Source organism: Equus przewalskii, chromosome 2, assembly GCF_037783145.1.
Source record: "Equus przewalskii isolate Varuska chromosome 2, EquPr2, whole genome shotgun sequence".
In the NCBI taxonomy this organism is placed as follows: Eukaryota; Metazoa; Chordata; class Mammalia; order Perissodactyla; family Equidae; genus Equus; species Equus przewalskii.
In genome coordinates this window covers 12,700,464-12,721,056 of record NC_091832.1, presented here as the reverse complement: position 1 = coordinate 12,721,056, position 20,593 = coordinate 12,700,464, and the positions used below count along the sequence as shown (strand labels likewise).

The 20,593-nt window shown below is 44.0% G+C and overlaps 1 protein-coding gene across 4 annotated transcripts; it reads right to left on the bottom strand.

The window, feature by feature from the left end:
• Positions 1-23: 23 nt before the first annotated feature.
• PRDX1 (peroxiredoxin 1) lies at positions 24-13,464 on the bottom strand. 4 transcript variants are annotated; one of them, XM_008521572.2, is made up of 6 exons: positions 11,409-13,464; positions 9,124-9,240; positions 6,692-6,845; positions 6,221-6,343; positions 5,496-5,626; positions 24-376 (listed from the first exon to the last, which is right to left on the bottom strand). In XM_008521572.2, exons 1-6 carry the CDS (start codon positions 11,614-11,616, stop codon positions 291-293), a joined length of 819 nt encoding a protein of 272 aa, XP_008519794.1. In that variant the 5' UTR covers positions 11,617-13,464; the 3' UTR covers positions 24-290. The 4 variants fall into 4 exon arrangements, with proteins under 4 accessions (XP_008519794.1, XP_008519795.1, XP_008519797.1 ...); XM_008521573.2 differs by having other exon boundaries at positions 9,124-9,237; XM_008521575.2 differs by having other exon boundaries at positions 11,207-11,432.
• Positions 13,465-20,593: the final 7,129 nt, after the last annotated feature.

Below are 20,593 nucleotides of genomic sequence, written 5' to 3'. Positions count from 1 at the left end.
CCTAAAATGAAGAATCAACAAGGTCTCAGTTCAAGTTTAATAGAAACTACAAAAGTGATGCCCCAGTACTGTACACATCAGTTGGCCTGCCCCACAGCACAACTCGGGCCATTCCCTCCAGAGGAAAGCAGGCTGGCCTCCCCAACCCCTGCAGGAAAGGCCTGTCCTGTCCCATATCACATCTGGGCTGAGTCTAAGGCCTTGTTATTTTAAGCATGACAATAGTACAATAAAAGAAGTTTTGTTTTCATGGCTGCCCACTGCAGCCTGGCCCTAAAATGGCCCAGCACTCATTTCTGCTTCGAGAAATATTCTTTGCTCTTCTGGACATCAGGCTTGATGGTATCACTGCCAGGCTTCCAGCCAGCTGGGCACACTGCAAAAGAAAGATACCACTAATTGATAACCTGCTCAGTGGTGAGGCCCACTCTCCTCCCACAGACAAATGATGCCTCAAGACCAAAACTGAGCCTTAAACAGCCTCAACACTCCGCGGCACCAAGAAGCATACCCTATAGTTTAAGATCATTCAGTCTTTTAGTGGAAGGCTAACTACAAACATATAATTTAATCCTCACCACAGCCCTAATACTATTCTACCTAATTTATTCATGCAGCACTTGAAATTTAAAGAAATTAAGTAACAACTTCAATTGTATACTTTGTTCTAAAAATCATCTGTCTAAAGCATATATGGCAAAATATTAAGGTTTGTTAACAGTAGATAAGTAAATGGGCATTCATATGTTCTCTATAATTTTACGTATGCTTCAAATACATCCTTTTAAAAATAAATGTTTTGGGGCTGGCCCCGTGGCCAAGTGGTTAAGTTCGCGCGCTCCGCTGCAGGCGGCCCAGTGTTTCATTGGTTCGAATCCTGGGCGCGGACATGGCACTGCTCATCAGGCCACGCTGAGGCAGCATCCCACATGCCACAACTAGAAGGACCCACAACGAAGAATATACAGCTATGTACTGGGGGGCTTTGGGGAGAATAAGGGGAAAAAAAAATCTAAAAAAATAAATAAATAAATGTTTTTCGGGGCCAGCCCCACGGCTGAGTGGTTAAGTTTGCATGCTGCACTTCGGCAGCCCAGGGTTTCACCAGTTCGGATCCGGCGTGTGGCCATGGCACCACTCATCAAGCCATGCTGACTGAGGCGGTGTCCCACATACAGAGCCAGAAGGACCTACAACTAGAATATACAACTATGTACTGAAGTCTTTGTGGAGAAGATAGAAAAAAAAAAGATCGGCCACAGATGTTAGCTCAGGTGCCAATCTAAAAAGAATTAAATGAAAAAATAAAAATAAATGTTTTGCAACAAATGGTGCTGGAACAGCTGGATTTCCACATGTAAAATGAAGCTGGACCCCTACTTCATACCATATACAAGAAGTTAACTCAAAAATGGATCAACATCCTAAACATGAGAGCTAAAACTTTGAAGAAAACATAGAAGGTAAAACTTCACGACCTTGGATTTGAAAATATATTCTTAGATATGATACTGTAAGCACAAGCAATAATAAAAAACAAACTGGACTTGATCAAAATTAAGAACTTCTGTACATCAAAGGACACAATCAAAAGAGTGAATGGGGCTGGCCCCGTGAACAAGTTCCATGTGCTCTGCTTCAGCGGCCCAGGGTTCACAGGTTCAGATCCCGGGCGCAGACCCACTCCACTCATCAGCCATGCTGTGGAGGCATCCAACATACAAAGTAGAAGAAGAGTGGCACAGATGTTTGCTCAGGGCTAATCTTCCTCAAGCAAAAAAAGAGGAGGATTGACAAGAGATGTTAGTTCAGGGTGAATCTTCCTCACCAAAAAAAAAGTGAAGACAACTCACAGAGTAGGAGAAAACATTTTCAAATCATGTAGCTGATATGCGATATATCAATATCCCCTTCTATACAAATACAACCCATTTCAAAAGTGGGCAAAGGAGGGGCTGGCCCAGTGGCACAGTGGTTAAGTTTGCACACTCCACTTTGGCGGTCTGGGGTTCACAGGTTCAGATCCCAGTGGAGACCCACACACTGCTTATCAAGCCATGTTGTGGTGGCAACTCACATACAAACTAGAGGAAAATGAGCACAGATGTTAGCTCAGGGCGAATCTTCCTCATAAAAAAAAAAACCTTAAAAAAATGACTTGCGTCTACACCCAAGAAAAAATTAACCTAAATAAGCTAGGACTGTGTAAACCCACAACACTAAGCTGCTCCGCCCTCTGGCAGCCCTTCAAGAGATCTGAAGGCAGCAAACAATCTGCCTCCTCAGTGTTCTTTAACTGGCTACCCTGAAATACAAAGCAGTAAGGAGCGCCACAGAAAGCCCTGCTTGTTTCACTAAGTAACTCCCTTCTACCCCTACGTAAGCAAAAGGTCTGCGTTTGACTGTTTCACACACGGACACAGGAAGCATAGCCTTCAACCTTTCCCTACAATCCTAAGCTGCCAAACGTTCCTTGGGTGAAGCTGAGGAAAATGAGGCAAGGAGATCAATCTCTGATTTTCCACTTCCATTTGCTATTTGTCTTCTAGGAGACACAAAGTCACCAAAGTCCAGTAATGGAGCAGCAAAAGTCTCACTTGCTCAAGCGAGAGAGAGGAAGCCCCTTTTGGTCGAAGGATGTCATAGCCTCAGATGCCAGACTGCAACCAGCTGTCTGGGAACAAGGTATGGATGAATAAGCATTAAATGGCAGACCTGGCTGCCATTCCTTCCCCAAAATCTCCATTAGATTATTACATAGTTATTGGCACCAAAAGGTTAAAACACAGGTCCTAAGTATACACAAGATGCAGAGAACAAAGAGAAGCACGCAAGCAAAGACCAAGCCCGAGCCAGCCAGAAGTTTGGCAGTAGGTGCTAAAAGGGGACCAGAAAGACACTCTGTCTAGGAAGAAAACATGAAGCTTTACAATGGCCCAATTATAAATCACAACACAAAGATAGGAGGAATAATGAACCAGAAAGACCGACCTTGCCAACTTAGTCCCTTGGCACTAAGGCCTCATGGTACTTAAGACTATACTAGTAATTAGTGACAGGACAGAAAGGTCTACACTTGTCTGTTTCACTCATATCCAACAGTGTTGCTTTTTCAGAATCAATATGGAGCCCAGGAGAACTGGCTGAGTCCCACATAAACCAGCTTCAAGTGCAGCTGAAGTACCATAACTCTCCAAGGAGAAGATAGCAGCCATGGCAACCTCAGTATGAGAGAAACAACTTACCCAACACAGAAGGCCCTAAACAATGACTTTTTCAGCATTTTAATTACCTAAAAAAAGGACGGCTTTGAATTTGGATCCCAGTTCCAACATTTACTATGAATAAGTGCTGGTAAGTATTGGTTTATTGGTCCTTAAAATAAGAAGGCAGGATATACAGATATCAAATCATTATGTTGCACACCTAAAACTCGTAAAATCTTAAGTCAATTATATCTCAATTCAAAAAAAAATAAGGGCTGGCCTGGTGGCGCAGCAGTTAAGTGCGCACATTCCACTTTGGCAGCCCAGGGTTCACCAGTGCGGATCCCAGGTGCAGATACGGCACCGACCACTTGGCAAGCCATGCTGTGGTAGGCATCCCACATATAAAGTAGAGGAAGATGGGCACAAATTTTAGCGCAGGGCCAGTCTTCCTCAGCAAAAAGAGGAAGATTGGCAGATGTTAGCTCAGGGCTGGTCTTCCTCAAAAAAAAAAAAAAATGTAGGGTTATTTGTCAAATAAACAACACGTGTAAAGTGCTTAGTATTCACAGGCTCTCAAATGGTAACTGTCATATTATAAGCCATAAAAGGCTGCACACAGAAAGCTGTGCCTCTTTGGTGGGATGGGAAGCAGCAGAGACCAACAGAGACAGAGTCTGAAGAAGCAAGCTTCAGAGAGTTATAAGAGCTTGGGTTCAAGAGTCTAGCCTATATATATGCAAGGTCCCAGGAAAGTCCAGTAAAGGGCTGACCTGGCCCCTCCCCAGCTCCTAGAGACTTCACGCTGAACCTCACCCCCCACTAGGGGGCAGTCTCAGCAGCTGTCTGCTCCTTCAATCCACCAGGGTAAAGCCCACACATGCTTCTGTGAGTAGTGCCTTCTGGTATCAATGCTCACTGATTCCTATTAGCCTTCCACTCTAGCTAAGCTAGTAGCACTTTTGGGTCCCCCAAACAGAAACCACTAATTCACTCTAGCAACTTCCAATTCTTTAAATCACAAGATCAGAGCTGAAATGGGCTGTAGAAAGGGAGTGAGAACTACTTAATACGCTAGAGAAAGAGAAAAAGGTGTAGTAAGACAAGAAATTTGTCCAAATCCTCCTGTACATTTGATCTGCTATCAACAGCACTTAATCTATTAATAGCACTTAACTATCTTGTCCTCAATTACATTAAGCTTGGGCGGGTAGGGGGATCTAAGATTTTGTTTCCCCACATACCCAGCACCTGCTGCCTCAGGAGCTCAATCCTTTAACTCAGTTGGGATAAGGCTGTCTCATTCTAGTTAACTACTACACTCGGGGCTGGGGAGGGGGGCTGCGGGGGGGGGGGACAAAGCCAAAAAGCCATAGTCTTTCAAACTCAAAACCTGGGATCAAGCCGTTCAGTACTTTATCACAACACTGCAATGAGAATACACCAGGAGAGAAGTACTAGTGGTGGAGCAATAGGAAAAGAAGGGCCTACACTCTAGCAAATGCTGGATAAACACCATAAAGTTGCATCTGCTCAGTCATGTTTAGATTTTACAAGGACATACTTACAAAAACATTATCTTTGACCCTGAAACTTCTAACGAAGAACCTTGACATTTTATCTGAAACCTTCTAGCCCGAACCCTTCCCCCTACTTAAAGTTTTTACAATAAACATTTATACAATTTAGTATTTGGTGACTGTTAAGTCCTACAAACACAGCAACCACAATGTCTAACTATGGACTTTTAAAAGATAGAACTGTATTAGCTGTATCTGCCTATTGTCTTCGGTAAGTTATCTTAGTGCTATTTTATTTTCTAAATTTCAAAACTGGTCATATATAATCTTTATTTTTTAAAACCCCAATAAAACAAATAAGGACGAGAGGGATTAAGCTCTTCTCCCAATAAACACTTGTCAAGAATGGCAGGTTTTATCTCTAGAAGTGACCTTTTTGTTTTCCCTTTGAACTTTTGTTTTGCCTTTATACACCTATGAGATCTCCCTACACTCCTTTAATAAGTTTAATCTTCAATAAGTTAAATCTGCAGCAATGAGTGATTCTAAATGAGCAGGGCAGAAGCTGGGAATATGCCATTAGAACAAAAAGCCTTTATATTCTCCTCCCGGAGCTTTTCCATTACCCCACCCCTCCAACCCACTATAATCCAGAAACTTTAATTTATTGAAGAGACATAATCACTCTTTTCTTACTGAGCAGATTTAGTTCCTACCATCTTTCCCACCCTACTATTCTGTTGTCCTGCTACCAGGCAGATTAGCTTACCTTCCCCATGTTTGTCAGTGAACTGGAAGGCCTGAACGAGTCTCAGAGTCTCATCCACAGAGCGGCCAACAGGAAGGTCATTCACAGTGATCTGCCGAAGGATACCTTTATCATCAATGATAAAGAGGCCCCTGGGAAAAAGATTGAAGATTTGAAGAAGAGGCAGTACAGGTTTAGAAACCACTTTGTTAGAATAGAGAAGCAATGGAAATGGGCTGGTTTCCCAGACTTGCACTGGCCTTGCCCATAGTGAAGAGGCCCCAGCGTACAGAATGAAATGAGGGGCCGGCCCCATGGCGTAGTGGTTAAGTTCGGAGAGCTCTGCTTCCGCATCCCGGGATCATGGGCTCGGATCCCAGGCATGGACCTACACCACTCATCATATGCCGAGGCAGCAACCCACATATAAAACAGACAAAGACTGGCACAGATGTTAGCTCAGGTCTAATCTTCCTCAAGAGAAAAATACGAAGATTGGCAGTGGAGGTTAGATCACGGTGAGTCTTCCTCACCAAAAAAAAAAAGGAAAGAAATGAGACCATCATGTTGTACACCTTAAACTTATACAATGATGTATGTGAATTATTTCTCAATACAACTGGGGAAAAAAGAATGAAATGAGAAAGGAGTCTATAAATCAGGGCTCTACCTTTCTCCAAATTAAAGGTCCTCGGCAAACTAGGTAATTCTCCTGATGAATCTCAGCCCCCTAAGGAGGTATATACCTGAATGAGATGCCTTCATCAGCCTTTAAGACCCCATAGTCCTGAGCAATGGTGCGCTTTGGGTCGGACACCAAGGGAATGTTCATGGGTCCCAGTCCTCCTTGTTTCTTGGGTGTGTTGATCCTACAGCAAAAAGCACACACAGAGTTACATTCAAATTCTTGTGTAGCAAAAGCATTAACTATCTATTCCTTCCCCTTTTCCAACATTCCTAATCTAACTTCCCCAAAAAAACTTCAAACTTTTTCCAACAGTAAAGTGAACGGCTGAGCACAGTTAGGGTCACCAGGGTACACTCAGCTGCAACCCAAGCCGCTTTTCCTCTGCTGCCAGGTAACAAGAGCGCATCAAGAGGAAGTCAGAGCCTTTGCACTTCCCTTCCATGAGGAGCCAGGAGCCAATACCTGACACAGTTTATTATCAAAGCTGCTGATTAGTTAAAAAATATGCCAAATGGACCAAGAGATTTACCAAGCCAGGTGACAGAAGTGAGAATCAACAGAAGCTCCAATCACTTGGCAGTTGAGTTTCTTGAATTCTTCTGCCCTATCACTGAAAGCAATGATCTCCGTGGGGCACACAAAGGTGAAGTCAAGAGGGTAAAAGAAGAACACGACATACTTTCCTGGGGAAAAAAAAGTTTCAAGTTAGTTTTTTTTTTTTTTTTTTTTTAAGATTTTATTTTTCCTTTTTCTCCCAAAGCCCTCTGGGTACATAGTCGTGTATTTTTAGTTGTGGGTCCTTCTAGTTGTGGCATGTGGGATGCCATCTCAACATGGCCTGATGAGAGGTGCCATGTCTGAGCTAAGGATCCAAAAACCAGTGAAACCCTGGGCCGCCGAAATGGAGCACACGAACTTAACCACTCAGCCACAGGTCTAGCCACTCAAGCTAGTATCTGAAACAGATTTCCTTGCTTTAGAGACACTGAAAACCTAAGAACATTTTCCTACGGCAGCTGAAGTTGACGGCAGACAGAACGACTGCTAAATGCCAAGATGCTCAAGACAGGTCTCTTAACAGTTGCTTTCAGAACCTCTTGCAGCAGGAGGATGCGTGAAAAAAAGTTCCTTCCAGTTCCATGCTTTATTTTCCAGCTTCCATATTAGCAGCCAACTACAGAATAAACTGTTCAGTCTAATTTTGATCTTCTCTGGGTAGTTAAAATTAGCACAAACACCAAGTTCCCCAGTGAAGAAAGGCAAAAGCAAGGAGGCAATTATTTACTGGATAGCCTAATGCCAATGCTTACAATCAGTGCCCAGAAAGAGCTGAATTGCTGGATTCTCTGCTACAAGGCACAAAGATACCAACACGAAATTAGAGCCTTTGCACTTCTTCCACAATGAGCCACAGTTTGGGGACAGGTAAGGTTTAAATGAGCACCTGAATCAGCACAAAGATGTTCCTAACAACCCTGATAGGACAAGAAAAGAAAAATCTCCTAAGGCAAAAGTTCCAAAACTCCAGTAGATAACGACTTCTAGTTGAAATTTTTTTTTTGTTTTGGTGGGGAAGATTTGCCCTGAGCTAACATTGGTTGCCAATCCTCCTTTTTTTTTTTGCTTGAGGAAGAACAGCCCTAAGCTGACATCTGTGCAAGTCTTCCTCTACTTTGTAATCTGGGATGCCTCCAGAGCATGGCTGATGAGTGGCAGAGGTCCACACCCTGGATCTAAACCTGACAACCCCAGGCCACCAAAGCAGAGTGCATGGAACTTTAACCACTTGACCACGGGGCCAGCCCTGTAGTTGAAATTTTACTGAAGTCACTCACATTACCAAATGGAGTACATCTTCAACTAGCCAGGCAGACTCTCACCCTACCTAAGGGGCTGAGCTACTGGAACAATTCCAAAGATTCACTTATTTCCAGGTAACAGCCATGTTTGAAAGTCAAAACAGGCTGCTCCTTTTGACATTCACTTTGAAAACCAAATCAGTGGAAACTCATCTAAACAACCTCTCCAGGGCTTTTGCCTAACAAGCACTTGGAAGCCACAGCAGGTCAAGCCCTGGAGGGCAGAGAGCAGCTCTTCTTAAACCTAGTGCCTCTACCCTTGGGCCAGAGTCACCTCTCTAGGGTGCGACTTACTTACCTTGTTTGTGAGGAGGAGGTTCCCTCCAAAGGGCCCCACTTACCTGCTCTCATTCCAACCAGCAAGTGTGATGTGTCAGTAAACCCAGTCACCCGTTCTACCCAAAAGGTGACTCCAGGAACTGATTACTACACCACTAAGGAAGGTACACTGGACACCTGAGTTTCAAGTTTGCATTCTAAGAAATCTACATCCTCAACTGTCCCACAAGACCTAGCTGTTCTGGGAATGCTTTAGGCAAGGAAAGGAAAACCTTCATTAGAACTTGCCAAGTGTCTGCATGAAACTAACAGAAAGGAAACTGGTTCCAACTGTGACGTCATCTCTTCTCTGGGGACAAAACAGTTGTCAAGGGAATGTGCCTAGGCCCTCTGCCTAATAATACAGCAGGTGTGACAGTTCAGTGACAAACTGAACTGAACAAGCAGTGTCACAGCTCCAAAGACTTGAGCTCTGAGACTTTAAACTGGTGAAAGCCTCTCACAGAGATCATGAGAATGTCACCAATAATACAACTAAGGAGGAGCATTGAGAAAATAAGTGAGCTAATATGCCCGGGCATAAGAAAGCATGTGCTTTCTCCACAAGCAGTCTGGACCTAGGATATCTAGCCTAGTGATCTGTGATCACTGTTGATAATCACTTCACTTCAACATGAAGGCAACAGCCTCCCACCCTTAAAGACCTTAACCTGGAAGATATAAAGCATTCTACAATCAAACATAACAGAGAGAAAAATCAAACAAGCCATCCCTAGAATGTAAAATAATTCCATTTTAATGAAGCTAATGTAATTACTCTTACCTTTGTAGTCAGCTAAGCTGATATCTTTGAACTGACCATCTGGCATAACAGCAGTGGCTTTAAAGTTGGGGGCAGGGTACCCAATTTTGGCATTTCCTGAAGACATCTTGCTATCTGCTGAAAAACGTAAAATAAATTAGAAGCAAGCCTTATTCTTCTAGATAACCAACGCCCTCCAACTACTTAGACAGTAAGTGGTAGAAAAAAGGAATTGTTCAGTGGCCCTGAATATATAACCTTTACGTTAGTAAGAAGCCTAAGCTGAACTTCCCAATTTCTGAAACAAAAACAGATTATATACCTCTGAATCTCAGCTTTTCTTTTCATTTAAAAACAGTAATTTCTTTATAAATTGAAGTAATCTCTATTACTCTTCCTGAACCATCATCTGTGCAATGGCATTTTCTTCTGTATTTTTATTATTGGGGGGGAATGACTGTGGACTCTCAAAACTGAACCCAAACGCACAATGCCACCAACACCTGACTCCCACAAGCAACCATGTTGCCCTTCTGCGCCTCCATCTGCCTTTAAAACTTGGGAGGTGCACAATCTTTTTCCAGGAAGATTTGCCCAAGACAGCACATACTATAAAGTCAATCCAACTTTTTAACAAGCAAGATCAGGATTCAGGCCTCTGCTCAATTTCCAATCTTTAAGTCCTGTGCTAAAAGCCTAGAAGTCCTTTCAAAAATGGGTTTCTGGGGCCGGCCCGTGGCCAAGTGGCTAAGTTCACACGCTGTGCTTCTGTGGGCCAGGGTTCACCCGGTGCAGATCCTGGGCGTGGGTGTGGCACCACACATCAGGCCATGGTGAGGGCGCATCCCACATGTCACAACTAGAAGGACCCACAACTGAAATATACAACTACACACTGCGGAGATTTGGGGAGGAAAAAAGCAGGAGAAAAAAAAAAGATTGGCAACAGTTGTTAGCTCAGGTGCCAATCTTTAAAATAAAAAAAAAAAAAGGTTCCTGACCTCAGGGCCAAGATCCCGTTGCAATAATAAGTAGAACAAGAGTCGATTTATCGCTAAAAAAGCAATACTACACTGGATTCACCAGGTCAACACCAAGATAAGGAGTTAAGATTTAACCTAGTAACCTACGGGTTTGAAAACCCCAAGAAGCTAATGTTACAAGTCCCAAAGGATTTGTTTCATATATATCACCACAACCAAAAGAAACGTTGCGAGAACCGATCAACGCAAACTTTTTACTGCTTAACATCTTCAATAACAGCAACAAAAACCAAGCAGTAAGGCACGCTACAACTGGGCAACGAAACATAGGGTGTGACCCTAACACAAACGGCCGCCTTGCCCCAACTTGCTTTTCAAGCTGTTTCCCCCACATCACTAAAGTCCGACCAATTGGGAAAGGCTGGTGGACTTTCAGCCGGTGTGGGCGCCCTTAAGGGGTCTGCCCAAGAATTTCCCTGGGGAAAGCCACGCCCCCGAACTCCACTTCAGGTACTCTCCCGCCACTCCCATCATCACCCCCACCCTAGCACTTCGGAAAGCACCAGCAAAAAAGAGTCTGCAGTCTTCACCAGGGCATTGGGGATCACCACAAACCCCAAGTGGGAAAGTGGGAAAACGACAGGGAAGGGAATCCGAAGCTCCAGCTAGTTACGGCTCAGGACAGGGAACAGCATCTACCCTTGCCACACAACACACGAGTTAGCCTCAGATCAATTTCCAGATCCATTCTAGAAACTTCCTGAACCCGTCACGCCCCGCCCGACAAAAGACTAGTCCAGAGGACCCCACCACCACCACCAGCAGACCCTGCTGCGACTCCAAGCCAATCAGCGCCCTCTGCCAGGGTTGCCGGGGAAAAAGACGACTTGAGTCGACGTTAGCCTCGGGGTTCAATCAGGTCCCCGCACCCACAAAAGGCGGGGGCACGTGAAGGCGCGCGTACCTCCCAACCACTCGAGCGCCAGGCCTCGCCGGGGCGCCTACCCCATCATACCGCCCCTAGGTGAGCCAGGCAGGCCTCAGGGAGGAGGAGGAAAAAGCGCCCAGCGGGGAGTGGGGCGCTTTGCTCAGGCAAGGCCGCGCTACCCACACACACTCACCAGCTCGGAGGCACAAACCAACAAGGCCAGGCAGGAAGACGATGCGCGAAGCACGCGCGAGGCGCTGCTTTTATAGCCTACACGGCTCTCGCGAGAGTCAGAGCGGGCCGGGGGTACGGAAGGGGGAGAGGGGAGGGGGATTTGGCTCGAGCTCCGCCCCGACCCTACCCATCGCGCCCCGCCGGAATGACTCAGCGCTTACCCTGGCGGTGGGGCGCGCTCCGGCGCCGAAGATAGCCATCCCACTCTCTGCAGGCTGCGGTCGGGGCGGGAACCTCTTGACCGCCTCCAAGCTCAAACGCCTCCGATAATCCGGGATCTCTGAGGGGGCCCCCTGCGGGCCTTGCCCCCAAAGCCCAAACCAGAGTAAGAGTCCTCGCTGCTGCCCACGGAGGACGACGTCTAACCATACCAAGCCCCGAGAGCTGTCTGCCCAAATATTTCTCAAATATTCTGCCCCAGTCTCCGCAACCTCTGCCCTAGTGCTGATCCTCAGTAACCGTCACTGCTTAGATAGCCTCCTTTATTGTTCTGATAACAGAATTGTTGCTTTCCATCTCCCATCCGTCCCTTTCACTATGTCTGGAAGAAATCTCGCTGAAATCTGATCATGTCACTCCTCTGGTTTGTGGTTAAAAAAACTAGGGCTCTGTAGTCAATTTCCTGAGTTAAAACTCACTGTCATTTTATGCGTGGCCTTCAGGCAAGAGTCTTAATCCGTTGCCCTCGCTTTTCTCACCTGTAAAATGGAAATACTATAATTTTTTGTTGAAGTCATCTCTGTAGCTTGTTTAGCACTCTTCTTGTTATACATTATAAGTGTTAGCTACTATTATTACTGTAACTTTTCCTTGTTCCTTGATTGTAATATTCAGAATTGTGTGTAGTGGTTTCAAGCTGTCTGAAGAATCTGTTCCCTCCTAGTTGGCCAAGAGAAAACTTCTTTAAAGACTCAGCTGAAGCATTACTGCCTCTGAAACTGTTCTTGACCTTGTCTCATCCACAGAAGTGACCGTTCCCTCCTTTGTGACCAAAAAACAGCCTGTATAGGCAAAAGAGTTTTAAGCTATTTTATTTGTTTAGATGTCTGCCTCATCTTGCTAGACTGACTTTCTGGATTGTAGGGTTTGGGTCACATCCATCTCTGTATACCTGTTAGCACACAATGGGCACAATCTGCTCACCATGAGATAAAAGCTAATTGTCAAGAGGCAAGATGGTGGCAGAGAAAGGGCATTTTATTACAGCTTGCCAGCAAGAGGGAAGATGGCTGACTAATGTCCAAAAGAACCATCTTCAGGGGGGCACAGAATCTTGAAGCAGTTATATAGGCCAGTGGGTCATAGGGGAGGGGTTAGGAATGTTGACCCTCTGGTGTTACAGACCCAGAGTTGCCACAGCAGATCTTTCAGCAGTCATTGATGATGGCTATCAGCATAGACTCTCTGTTTGGGGGGGTCATCACATTCCTAAGGAACGAAAAAGAACAAAGTTATCGTCTTATCACAGCTGGGAGGTATATGCACTAGGAGGGGTCATAAAATCCAGACAACAGGTGGATCTCCTGGAGGGTGCAAATCCAGCTGGCTTAGTCAGAGGACATTCAAAGTTACAACATGGTCTCTTTTCTACAATATGGCTTCCCTTATGTCAACCTTGTGTTGAGCCGGTTTCATACCCAAGTCATGAAAGAGCACTTGACTAAAACAAGAGTATCTAATAAGTACTACTGTTGTGACAGGGAAACAGGCAAGTTACTGAGAATCTGATCAATAACTAACCTAGTCTGTCAAATGTTTTCCGAACAAGGAGAAAACTAAATGTGCTGTTTTTCAGAGGTTGATGTCCTCATTTTTTGCAAGTGTTGCTGTCCTACAGTGAGACTTACACGGTTGCAGCAAGACCCCCACAGGTTGCTCCAGCTTCAGGTGTCCAAAAGTTAACATGGACCTGTTATGTAATAACATGTTCCTTGACCTCACTGTGTAATGAATGGCATGTTGCATTGATCCTGTTATGGCACCTTGACCTTGTCATGTAATGGCATGTTATATTGAACTCGCTATGTAATGGTACCTTGAATTCCTTACATGATGGCCTGCACATGTGCCCTGACTGGGCCCAGTTGTTACACAGTTGTAGCATATCCTCTGCACTCTGGTATAAAGTCTCCACTGGCACTAAGCTCAGGGGAACACTGCTTTGGGAGCTATGCCCAGTGTTCACCCTTTCTTGTGCAAGCAATAAATCTTTCCCTTCACCCACTTCGGCCTTGGTTTTGCTTTTCGACTCTGTACTCACCAAGAGACAAACCCATTGAGTTCAATTACATTATGTCCCCCTTTCTGCACCCCCTCCCCACTATCCTACTAACTCCCTTGGACTTTACAGAAGGATAAGAAATGGAGAAGTGCTGTGTCATGCTGGCTGAGCATCTCAAAATTTTTTGTTATTTATCATCCTGCTTGCAACAGTAGTGATTTTTTTTTCCCTTCTCTGCCTTAGGCTGAACAGTTATTTGGCCGTTATTCCTTCCTTTTTTTTTTTTTTTTTTTAAGATTTCCCTTTTTCTTTTTTCTCCCAAAGCCCCCTGGGTACGTAGTTGTGTATTTTTAGTTGTGGGTCCTTCTCGCTGTGGCATGTGGGATGCCGCCTCAGCATGGCTTGATGATCTGTGCCATGTCCGCACCCAGGATTCAAACCAGTGAAATCCTGGGCCTCGGAAGCAGAGCGAGTAAACTTAACCACTCAGCCATGGGGCCAGCCCCCACTTCCTTTTTTTTTTTTTTTGCGGAAGATTAGCCCTGAGCTAACATCTGCTGCCAATCCTCCTCTTTTTTGCTGAGGAAGATTGGCCCTGAGCTAACATCCATGCCCATCTTCTTCTTTATATTTGAGACACCTGCCACAGCATGGCTTGTCAAGCAGTGCCATGTCCACACCTGGGATCCAAACCGGCGAACCCCAGGCCGCTGAAGCAGAACGTGTGCACTTAACCTCTGAGCCACTGGGCCGGCCCCTATTCATTTCCTTTTTGAGGAGGCAAGGGAGATGTAGAAGTTCAGACCTTAATAATGCATGGCTATTGCTGTGAGTAGGTTAAACCAACAACACACAGTCCTACTTCAGCCAGAGGAAAATTACCATTTATTGCCTTTACCATATGTCAGGCCCTAGGCTCAGCACTTGGGCTTATCTCATTTAAGAACCAGAAGAGTCATCTTGGCCCAGGAAAATGTTAGCAACCTATCTCTACGGGAATATAAAAAATGAAATAGCAGGACAACTGTCTGAAAAGAGAAGAAATCTGTTGAACACATCTAAGTAAGTGATTGCGGAGTCTCTTTCCTCAGAGAACGGTAGAGATTTCAGAGATGGGAGCATAGGGGCTTTCTCCTTTCTCTTTCTACAGGACCTAGTATATACCTCTATCTCTATTTTTACACATATCCCATTGTTTTGTTGTTGTTGCTGTTTTGTTTTCTTTTGTTTTTTGAGGCAGATTAGCCCTGAGCTAACTACGGCCAATCCTCCTCTTTTTGCTGAGGAAGACTGGCCCTGAGCTAACATCCATGCCCATCTTCCTCTACTTCATGGCTTTTGCCATGCGGTGCCATGTCCACACCCAGGATCCAAACCGGCGACCCCCCAGCTGCCAAGAAGCAGAATGTGCGAACTTAACCGCAGCACCACCGGCCAGCCCCATCCCATTGTTTTGTCCTCACTTGTTCAGCAGTAGTCTGGGAAGGATTTTACCTGTTTTATTTATCTTTGCCAGATAAATAGCAGCACCTAGCACAGTAACTGGCCTAGGAGAAGTGCTTAATTAATTTTGGAAAGTACTGAAGATTTTTGAGTTGTGGAGTTAACTTATTTGAACTATGTTTTATGAAGATGACTCTAGCAGCTGTATGATGGATGAGCTAGGAGACAATGACCAGAAGACAAGAGACAAAGAGACCAAATGGGAGGCTACTGCAATGGTCCAGACAAGAGAAGTCTCAGAATTTTAATATGACATTGGCAACAGGATGAGAAGAAGGAAAGAAAAGATATTTCTATAGGCTTTAGGATTAATTGGATTTAGGGTGAGAGGAAAGAGGAAGGTCAATCTGATTCCTTGGTTTCTTATCTTGGTGACATAAGAACATCGTTAACCAGTGACATAGGAAATACCGGAGAAGCAGTTTGAGGTTAAAAATAATGACAAACACTTGTTGAGTACTACTTGTTTTACAGATGAGCCCTGATGCCCAAAGAATTTAAGCACATTGTCCAAGGTCACAGCTAATAGGTGTTGGAGCCAGATGCCATCCCAGGCAACAGAGCCATCATGTTGCACAATATGTAAATGTTACCTTTAGATAGATTATAATGTGGATGGTGCCCCTTGGAGTTGTGCCTTACAGTGGTCTGGCCAGGCTGTGTGACTCTGGAGTCCACCCTACTAGTGGCTCCTCTCTCTCTCTCTCTTTTTTTTTGAAGGAAGCTTAGCCCTGAGCTAACTGTTGCCAATCCTCCTCTTTTTGCTGAGGAAGAATGGCCCTGAGCTAACATCATGCCCATCTTTCTCTATTTTATACGTGGGACGCCTACCACAGCATGGCGTGCCAAGCGGTGCCATGTCCGCACCGGGATCCCGAGCGGCAAACCCGGGCCATCGAAGCAGAACATGCGAACTTAACGCTGCGCCACCAGGCCAGCCCCTGGCTCCTCTCTTAAAGAAGATAATCAGTTTGGTTTGAGGCGAATAACATTGAGATGCTCACAAGATATCCAGGTGGAGGTGTCCAGAGGTCACCGTTGGAGATGTAGATTTGAGAATCAGCAGCACGGAGATTAACTACATATTTATTGTTCTTCTATTTACAGGAGGCCTACACTTTGCTAGGGACCAGACAAGGAAAAATAAACACATCATCTATTGAGCAGTCTTAAAGGATCACTAAAGAATTAGCTAACAAGAAGAAAAGTGAGGGAAGAGTTCCAAGCATAGAAAACAGACAAAGGGGACTGGCGCCCTGGCCAAGTGGTCAAGTTCGCGCACTCCGCTGCAGGCAGCCCAGTGTTTCGTTGGTTCGAATCCTGGGCACGGACATGGCACTGCTCATCAAACCACGCTGAGGCGGCGTCCCACATGCCACAACTAGAAGGACCCACAACGAAGAATATACAACTATGTACTGGGGGGCTTTGGGGAGAAAAAGGAAAAAATAATCTTTAAAAAAAAGAAGAAAACAGGAAAAGAAGTAGGAGACAATATTACACATTTGGGGAAGTACAAAAACTTTCATATTAATAGAATGTAAAGGCCAAAGACTAGAATGTAGGGACAACGAACAGAGATTGGTTATAACACTCTCTGAGATTGGTTATGATATACCACATAGGCCCAGCTAAGGAGTTTGAATTTTATCCCAGGGATAAAATTGGATATGGGAGTATAGAAAGAAATAGGAAAATGATCACATCAGGTTGTATTATCAATCATTCTGGCAGGCGCAGAGAGAATAGATTTAGAGGATCAAGAAGATATGGGATAGGGAGACCAACAAGGGGCTCTTGCCATGATGCGGGAAAAGAGGTTGAAAACTTTGAAGGCAGGCGTGCCAAACATGGAGAGATGGGATTAGATGGCAGAGTTTGCAAGATCTGGGCATCAGATATGGGAATTGAAAGAGAGGAAAGTCAAGGATGAGTCCCAGGGGAACTGGGTGAAGTGTGTTGCAATTCACAGAAATACAGTAAAACAGATTTTGGAAGAGATGGTAAAAAGCCCACTTGGAGGCATGTTGAATTTGAGATTCCCCAGGGAGATGGCCAGGAGAAAGTTGGAAAGGTGGAAACCTGAGGGTAAGCCCATAGGAAGGCAAGGACCCACCTCTTTTTCATCATGTTATAAGCCTAATACTTGGCAGCATGGTTCCTGGTACATGTTAGGTACAATAGATATTGGTTAAATAAATTAATGAATTATATTTTTTGATATCATTCACAAAATCAAGGATACTTGAAGCTTGGGGAGAAAATGAACTCCCTGAGAAAGTGGAGAGAAGAGAGCCGATCTCAGAACCTCAGAGAATTTCTGTGAGAGTATGAGGAGGGACAAAAGCAATTAAAGGCAACTCAAAAAGAAGAGCATTTTGTGGGTGAAGGGTCACTCATGAAGATGGACTGTTTCTTCCAAAAATAATTTCCTTTGGTCCCCGCCATCAGCTTCTAAGTTCATTCCACCTGGGAAAGGGTAACAAACAAACAAACAAACAAAAAAGGAATGAGGTAAAAAGTCAATTAGTAGATATAGAAGCTGCTGCCTGTGAAATTTACTTAGTAAGTTTTCTCGAAAGTCTTTTAAATTAGACAACAACAATCTGTTCCTAGTTGCTGGTTGCTGAGGGCGTTAGGTAGGGCTTTGTTAGGAAGAATTGTTTAGAGTCAGGGCAGCTACTGAGAAAATAGTTGCATAAATCATATTTCGTTCTATTTCTTAGAAGTGAGGCCCTTAAAATTTTTCTCTGCCCAATTAAAATGAAGTATGGCTCTTTTTTGCTGGGCAAAGCACTGATTCCCAGTCCAGTTCTTCAGAGGACTGAGCTCCCTTCATCTATTATCTTAAACTAATATTCTCAAACATGAGTAATATAAGGTCCCTGTAAAAAGAAAAATATTCTTGAGGAACCCTGATGTTGGTTTGATTTATTTAATTATTTAACTTCCATTAATTTTATTTTATTCATTTTTTTCATTCAGACTATTTAATATTTTAGTAGGTTGCCCCAGGATGCGATATTGAAAATAATTTAAAATACTGATCATGAAAATATTTTCCTTGTTAATTAGTAATACCCTGCTGCTGCTGAACTATTGTAAGTTGAAATATACAAGATGAGTTTCCTGCAAGCAATACCCTCCATGAATATTATCCCAATGCTAGTGTATCTCCTTCTGGCTTCTGCATACCTATACTGCCTACACCCTGTGACGGTGACTCATCTCTCCCGCTACCTTTCTCTGTTCAAGCTAGTATTAAACTTTTGTGCATAGTGCTCTCTGACATCATCTGCCTTCACTTAACAAAGCAGTGGTTACATCACTGCAGGGATTTGCTGTGGTAGACACAGGTAGCTGACTCATCAACAGCCGTTGCCCGTTTTTCATAGCTAACTAGATACAACAGATAAGGCAATTCAACGATCATTTTAACATTAGGACTTGTTAACCTAATAGCAGCCTGCCACAAACTTAGAAACCATTAAAGTTAAACCTATAAACCATTAAAGCTAAGTGCTTTCATGTAATTATAACAACAAATACAATCATGGAAATCAAAATCATAAGGTAGCGCTCAGTTATGAGGCCATCCAGATGATTCAGAATATGCTCATATTAATTTTTTTAATTACCACTGAAAGAAAAACATTACATCAGCGGTTCTCAGAGAACAGTTAATCTTTAAATTTACAAGAATTTAATTCATAAAATTATATTTGGGGGGCCAGCGCCGTGGCCAAGTGGTTAAGTTCGCATGCTCAGTTCTCACAGCCCAGGGTTTCCCCAGTTTGGATCCTGGGCGCGGACATGGCACCACTCATCAGGCCATGCGGAGGCGGCGTGCCACATGCCACAACTAGAAGGACCCACAACTAAAATATGCAACTATGTCCTGGGGGGGTTTGGGGAGAAAAACAGAAAGAAAAAAAAAGAAGATTGGCAACAGGTGTTAGCTCAGGGCCAATCGTTAAAAAAAAATTATATTTGGGACACACAAAAGCCTACAGATACCAATTTGAGAAACACTGTTATTAAGGATCATATGTTTGTTAGAATTGAATACAGCTGCAAGTAACAGATTAAACTCAAAAAATAGCAAGTTTAACCAAATAGGGGATCAGTTTTTCCCATTTAACAAGTAGGCCGTCCAAGGCTGGCATGGTGATTCCACACTGCTATCAGGCACCCAGAATACTTTTAACTTTCTGTTCCCAAATCCCTAGCCTCCAGCTTTTATTCTTATGATTACCTTATAATCACAAACGTCTGCTCTACTTCCAACCTTACCTATATTCCAGGCAAGGAGAAGGAAAAAGGCAGCCAGAAGGGAGGGGGGTGCTATGCTGGGGAAGCAAAGCATTCCCAGAAGCCCTCAGGTTACAGATCATTTGCCAGAACCATGTCACATGGCTGCTCCTAGCTGTAGGGGAGGCTGGAAATTGTGTCTGTTAGTTGGTATATTACCACCCCTAACAAAATTAGAGATTTTGTTAGGAAGGAAGGAAGGGAGAAGGATATTGGATAGGCAACTAGAGTGACTGAGCTTGATGGAATTTGAAAGGAGGAATTTAGGATTCCGACTATGGTCATATAAGCATGTCAAAACTCCAGAAAAAAAGAGACAAAAAAAAAAAAGTAGAACATAATAGATTATATCTACAGATATTTTCTCTATTAAAAAAAATGATTCAATTACGGGGTTTTTTTCCTACCCTTGCTAGAGATGGCAATTCATTTTATTAAAATTGCCTTATATATAATAAGGGCCTCTGTGTTGCACAGCTTCAGGGGATGATATTCACATTATATCCTCTGTGAATAGTGCCCCTGGAATTGGGTAACAAAACAACCTGATTTGTGGTAATGCTTCTGGTATTGCAGACCTTTCATGAAGTGATATATAGCTCTTGGTCACTTGGACAATTAAATATTTACTTATGAACCGTTACCCCCTCAAAAAATATAGAACCCTAAACCCTCAGAGATTGAAGGAATCACATTTAACTAATTTAACAATTTAGTTCCCACCGTGTGCCACGCCCTATCCTAGGCCCTGCCCTCTGTGCCCTGCACTGAACATGGAGCTTAACATCCAAGCTTCCACCCATTACAAGAATCCCTTCTTCAATAGGCCTTACAGTCCTTTGGCCTTGGCTTGAACACTTCAGTGACAACTCCTTTCTATCTCTGTCACCTTCCTCCAGGTGTTCATATGGGTGCTCTCTGGACTGTCCGTGACCCCTAGAAGTGGGTAGCAATTCAGCTGCATAGAACTATGGTATTACCCGTGTGGAACACAGTGGAACTGTCTCCCTGCCTTGGCCTGCCCACCAAGTTCTGGAGCAGTTTGTTACACAAACATAGATAGCTGAGATTTCATGTAACTCTCCTCAGCCTCACTTTTCTCCTCATTAAAATGGTATGACAGTTATCTCTGGCACAGAGTAAGTGCTCAACACATAAGTGTTACTATCATCATGATCATTATTATCGCTGTTAAAATTTGTTGCATTGGGGTCAGCCTGGTGGCACAGCGGTTAAGTGCACATGTTCTGCTTCGGTGACCCAGGGTTCCCCGGTTCGGATCCTGGGTGCAGACATGACACCGCTTGGCAA